The 6737-nt window shown below is 37.8% G+C and overlaps 1 protein-coding gene across 1 annotated transcript in view; it reads right to left on the bottom strand.

Annotated features, from left to right (window-relative positions):
• Positions 1-1613: 1613 nt before the first annotated feature.
• The window catches only part of LOC133622724 (SUZ RNA-binding domain-containing-like), a 28276-nt gene continuing 23152 nt past the window's right edge, over positions 1614-6737 (bottom strand). Inside the window, exon 4 of the mRNA XM_061985627.2 lies at positions 1614-2648. Coding sequence (XP_061841611.1) covers positions 2504-2648 — 145 coding nt within the window. The 3' untranslated portion in view covers positions 1614-2503. The remainder of the gene's footprint in view (positions 2649-6737) is intronic.

Below are 6737 nucleotides of genomic sequence, written 5' to 3'. Positions count from 1 at the left end.
TTGTAGCACGTGACCAAAATGCACTGTTTGTAGGTGTAACCATAGACATCTTATAAGTACACGGAGCATTGGCTGCTGTGACGCGAGAAATTGGGCCGCCATCTTGAAGTGGTGATGAGGAGCCGGCGAGCAGCCTAAACTGACAGTTGGCAGGTAGAAAACGAAGATGGTGTTCAGCGTTTTCCTGCTCAAATGAGCGGACTGTTGAAAATAGGAATTGGGGGATTACTTTTCACAAGTAAGATTTAATATTAACGTATTATTGGTTGTATTTTGTGAAAAGAATATTACCACAGAGTTGAGAAGGAGCAAAGATCTTCAATAGTACTGAAATCGTAGCCGCTAGCAAATAAGAGTATGACCATAATAGAATTGCTTGTCAATTAAATTAATTAAAGGCAAAGTATAAGGCAATGCTTTCTTAACAGTATAATTGTAACCAGGAATAAGTCTTCAAGTAACAATATTCAAATACTAACATTGTTGGGTAAGACATAATTTGGTTTTATTCTGAATCCAGTGAAACAGATTGGTGGTTTTAGCTGATATAAAGACTTTCAGGTGTTTATATATGTTTATGTTTAAGTATTTGGCAGACGCTTTTATCCAAAGCAACATACATAAAAAATACATATAAAACAATCACTGTAAACATTATCATTTAAGGGAAGAATGTAATAGAAAATATCAATACAAAGTGTCAAGACAGAACAAACTCTCTGCTGCTGCAGCAACAGAGATACAGTCTATAGGTCCCTAAGATATATAGATATCTAATGTATTCATACATTGTTTATGTAGGATATACGCATGTATATATAACCTAATCATATTGTTTCTTCAACTTAAAAATGGCTGACCGTTTTTTCCCCTTCTCTAGGATTAGATTCCCAGTTTTGATCTCGGACGTCTGGTCACTTATAGCATATAAGAATATTCTAATACTGTTAAGCAAACTATGAATAATAAAACACGCCAAAACATGTGTCTACACATATGACAATAAAACGCGTGAAAATCAGTGGTATTCAGTGAGGTAAGATGAATTAAATGTGCTGACAGTTCATTGCTCCTCCCAAATGAATTGCACTGAGTGGAGCGAAACACCACTCCAAGATGGCGGCCCGCGTCTCGTCAGCGCCAGTAGCGCTCGAAGCTGTGTACCCTTCTAAGATGTCTATGGGTGTAACCATACAAATGTAGCTAAAAAGCTAGCATAACATGTTAGCATACTTCCAAGATGGCGCAAAGTATCAAAAATCATGATTTTTAGGTTTAAACACACAAAATTAGCTTAAAGCTAGCATAAAATGTTAGAAAGGTGCTAGGCAAGTGTTGCTAACAATCAGTAGGACGTGGCCATTACATTTGATTGAAGTTGCATTAAAAAGCATTAAATTAGATTTGCTGATACCTGCAGAAACCCTTGGAAAGTCTATACTCTTTTATAAAACAAATTGACCAATAAGGTTTTATATACCTTAAATTTAGGAAAATAAAAGCATAGTGAATTGGAGCAAATATATAAACATACACCATATTTTTTCTGCAAATCATTTTATTATATCTTGTATTGAGTTGTCTGCTGCAAAGTCACTAGAAGTCTTGCAAGCTTTATTTTATATTGGAATTTTATTTTTGCATCTTGTTATTTCTCTTTTTATGGCTTGCTTTCTCTAAAAAGGTACACCCAGAAAAAGGTGGGATGGTAAAAAAACAAAAAAAAACATCCACAATATTCCTTAAGCGACTTCACTTCTTGTCCTTTCCAGGTTCCGGCAGCGGACAATTGCACGAAAAGTCACGTAAACATTTTCAGACAGCGGCGGCCATGTTGGCTCAGAGTTCATCCTAGGGCGCTGCGATGGTGTTTAGGAGATGAGAAGAAAAAAAATCACTTTTTTGTATGGAGAGCTAAAAGCGTTGCATACAAACAGACAATCAATCAAGTTTTAATGGGTAGACTTTTTGTTGTTTGGTTAAAAAATAATGCTGACATTGTCTTGTGTGTCGAAAAGCTGCTAAAAAGTGACCGTCGGTGACAGTGAAAATAAAACTAATGTAATAGTGACTTGGCTAAAGATAAAAATACATGTTTTACGTATTAAAGTGGAGGGAGTGCTATTCCTGCGTCCAATCACGTCTTTGTTGTGTCCGATAGTTCAGTGGGAAACGCTGCTCCTAGTGTCTCGGAAGAGAACTGAAGCATCAAGCGGATTTAAGAGTGGTTTGTTCTGTTGGTTTATGAGTCGCTGTCAGGAGTTCGTCTCAATAAAAATAACAGCATTCCTCGTAAAAGTCCCAAAAAGATTAAAAAGCACAAATAAAATAAAAAAAGTGATGTCTGGATTATTATTGCTGGGGGAGGTGTGTTTTTTTTTATGGCCCCCCCACTCCTCCTCTTTGATAGTCTTTGGTGGGCGGGGCGAAGAGGCGGAGTGAGGCGTTTCCTGTTAAAGGGTTGGCGGTCACAGTGAGTCAGGTTATTTCCTGCACTTTGCACTTATCTGTGCTGCCTGAAGCCCCGTGTGCCATCGGGACTGTTAGGTGGTCTCACGGTGTGCTTGTTGGCGCGCACGTCCTCGTCTGAAGTCGACATTGTGCTGCTGCTGCTGTTGTTGTTGCTGTTGTTGTTGCTGCGAGCGGATCTGGAAGAAGAAAAGACAAGCGTATTTTTAACACTTAGAATTTGTGGTTGCCGATACAATTCTGTGACGATGTTACTGTACTTTCCGGACTATAGAGCGCACCGGTATATAAATTGCACCCGCTAAATTTCAGAAGAAAAATATTTTTCCCCCCAGATATTAGCAGCACCTGACTATAAGCCGCAGATACAGTCGTGGTCAAAAGTTTACATACTCTTGTGAAGGACAATGTCAAGGCTGTCTTGAGTTTCCAATAATTTCTATAACTAATTTTTTTGTGATAGAGTGATTGGAGCACATGTTTGTCACGAAATACATTCATGAAGTTTGGTTCTTTTATGGGTCTAATGAAAATGTGAGCAAATCTGCTAGGTCAAAAGTATACATACAGCAATGTTAATATTTGCTTACATGTTCCTTGGCAAGTTTCACTGCAATAAGGCACTTTTGGTAGCCATCCACAAGCTTCTGCTTGTATTTTCGACCACTCCTCTTGACAAAATTGGTGCAGTTCAGCTACATTTGTTGGTTTTCTGACATGGACTTGTTTCTTCAGCATTGTCCACATGTTTAAGTCAGGACTTTGGGAAGGCCATTCTAAAACCTTCATTCTAGCCTGATTTAGCCATTCCTTTACCACTTTTGACGTGTGTTTGGGGTCATTGTCCAAGGTTTCTCATAGTCATTCACATCGACGTCCCACTGGGGTGAGTTTTTCCTTGCCCTTATGTGGGCTTTGTACCGAGGATGTCGTTGTGGCTTGTGCAGCCCTTTGAGACACTTGTGATTTAGGCCTATATAAATAAACATTGATTGATTGATTGATTGATAAATGAGACAATGAAAAAGGAGGATTACCTCCAAATTCTTCAGGACAACCTAAAATCATCAGCCCGGAGGTTGGGTCTTGGGTGCAGTTGGGTGTTCCAACAGGACAATGACCCCAAACACACGTCAAAAGTGGTAAAAGAATGGCTAGAATTAAGGTTTTAGAATGGCCTTCCCAAAGTCCTGACTTAAACATGTGGACAATGCTGAAGAAGCAAGTCCATGTCAGAAAACCAACACATTTAGATGAACTGCACCAATTTTGTCAAGAGGAGTGGTCAAAAATTCAACCAGAAGCTTGTGGATGGCTACCAAAAGCGCCTTATTGCAGTGAAACTTGCCAAGGGACATGTAAGCAAATATTAACATTGCTGTATGTATACTTTTGACCTAGCAGATTTGGTCACATTTTCAGTAAACCCATAATAAATTCATAATAGAACCAAACTTCATGAATGTTTTTTGTAACCAACAATTATGTGCTCCAATCACTCTATCACAAAAAAATAGGAGTTGTAGAAATTATTGGAAACTCAAGACAGCCATGACATTATGTTCTTTACAAGTGGATGTAAACTTTTGACCACGACTGTATATACGTTGTCAAATTAGTTATTTACACAGAAATATTTTGTAAAATTTTATTACATACCTTAATTGTTTCCAAACGGTGTCTGTAGCACGGCAGTAAAACGGCTGATCAAACAAAACAGAAGTCATGGTGATGGACCCACTAGCTGCGCAAGCTAGCTCTCCAATCAGCTAAACAGACTCAATAACTCCACAGTGACGTTTTGGTGAATTTACAGAACTCAAACAATACAGAAGTAATGCCATTGTAAATTACTAACTAACGTGTAAGCATGTTAGCTAATGCTAACACTTTACAAAACAACTTTACGACGACCCATCATCCCGAAGAGTTTATGGATTCTCTCACAAAGAAAGGAGGCATTTTCAACAACTATGTCAAACAGCAGCACAAGGGCTCAAGAGATCACAAGGTATACGTTGCGTACGATATACGTTCCTTTTCTGCAGTACATGCCCAAGGATTTATATGGTTAGTGGCAAAGCTTGAGCCGAAGTACCAAATGCCATCGTGGGCTCATTTGAGTCAAACTGTGTACCCTGCTCTTTACCATGACACAAAATAACTTGTGATGTTGAGCCTTAAAACAATCAGATGATGAGTGGACTACATCGCCATTACGGCACGTTTTGACAAGTGAATGGGAGATGAAGAGTTACGTTTTACAAACCAGACAGCTTGGCGTAAACATTGCCAACGTCCTTACATCGGAGTGGGGGCTTGACAAGATTGGAAAAAGGACAAGGCAAGCAACATGCGAGTAGCAGTAAATGAAGCCCAACGGTCAATGGCCACAGCTGTGTTGACCACCAAACAGAAATGACTCAATCTCCCCGCACACCAACTGATTATTGATATAGTGACAAGATGGTATAGCACTCTGGACATGGTGGAGTGCTAACTTGAACAAGTTGTTGCTGAAGCCCTACAGAGCGTTGAACTGAGACACAAGTCTCGTGAAATTGACACTTTGGACACATCAGACATTGCAAAACCTTTGGCCCCCCGCAAAACTGTGTTGAAATAGTCTCATTTGTTTGTGCTGCTTCGTGCAGTTGAAATGGTTGTTTGTGCTGTTTTCATTTCTGAGTTATTAAAGATTATTTTAATCAAAGGTCACCCAGCCCCTCGTTCTCCATATTAAGTCCAAATTAAGCCAAAATACTCATTTGTTTGTGCCTCAAAATGTTTTGGCCTAACTATTATAGTTTTTAAGTAAACGTTTTATGGTTTTAATGTTAACATGTAATTAGGAAGTTACATATGTTTAAGTGTAACAATTTTAAGAACATTTTGATTTTGACTTAGACTTCTTAAAGTCTAAGTCATAATCTCCCCAAACTAGTCCCAATCGTTTGCGCTGGTTTAAGCAGTTAAAATGGTTGTTTGTGCTGCTTTAGTTTCTGAGTTATTAAAGATTCTTTTATAGGTCAATCAAAGGTCACCCACCCCCTCGTTCTCCAAATTAAGCCAAAATACTGTCATTTGTTTGTGCTGCATTTGTGCGGCAAAAACTTTTGGTCTAACTATTATAGTTTTTAAGTTAACGTTGTTGTTGTTGCAATATGTTATTAACATGAAATTAAGTTGTTGTTACATATAAACAAGTCCTTCTCCCCAAACCAGTTCCAATCGTTTGTGCTGCGTTTGTGCAGTTGAAATGGTTGTTTGTGCTGCTTTCCATCCATCCATTTTCTACCGCTTGTCCCTTTCGGGGTCGAGCCTATCTCAGCTGCATTTGGGTGGTAGGCGGGGTACACCCTGCACAAGTCGCCACCTCATCACAGGGCCAACACAGATAGACAGACAACATTCACACACTAGGGCCAATTTAGTGTTGCCAATCAACCTATCCCCAGGTCCATGTTTTTGAGTTATCAAAGATTATTTTATAGGCCAATCAAAGTTTTGCAATGGGCGGGGGGCCAACTTCACACAAGTCCTTGTGAAGCTTCTTTTACCAATAAAAAGGCCACAACTGTTCTCTGTGTCACCAATAAAAAAAAGTTTCTAGGTAGCATGGCCACAGATAACTGCCATGCCATTGCTCCGATAAAGGCTGTCGTACTGAAGAATCACTCTGACAGATACCATGGGGAGTTTATATATTGTTATTTACAGATAAACACTGACATTTATTATTAATATATTGTTATTTACAGATAAACACTGACATTTAATATTGATATATTATTTACAGATAAACACTGACATTCTTTATATATTGTTATTTACAGATAAACACTGACATTTATTATTTATATAGTTATTTACAGAAACACTGACCTTTATTATTTACATATTGTTATTTACAGATGAACACTGACATGTATTATTGATATAGTATTCACAGGTAAACACTGACATTTGTTTACAGATAAACAGACATTTATTGTTTATAGTTATTTACAGATAAATACTGACATTTATTATTTGCATATTGTTATTTACAGATAAACACTGACATTTATTTTTGATATATTATTTACAGATAAACAGACATTTATTATTTATATATAGTTATTTACAGAAACACTGCCATTTATTATTTATATATTGTTATATATAGTTATTTAAAGATAAACACTGACATTTATTATAAGGCACACTGCCGATGAAGAAGAACGCGGGCAATTTTTTTCCAGGATTTTCGCAGATCCCAAATACAG

The sequence above is a fragment of the Nerophis lumbriciformis genome, linkage group LG23, assembly GCF_033978685.3.
Source record: "Nerophis lumbriciformis linkage group LG23, RoL_Nlum_v2.1, whole genome shotgun sequence".
Lineage (NCBI taxonomy): Eukaryota > Metazoa > Chordata > Actinopteri > Syngnathiformes > Syngnathidae > Nerophis > Nerophis lumbriciformis.
This window is presented reverse-complemented; position numbering and strand designations above follow the sequence as displayed.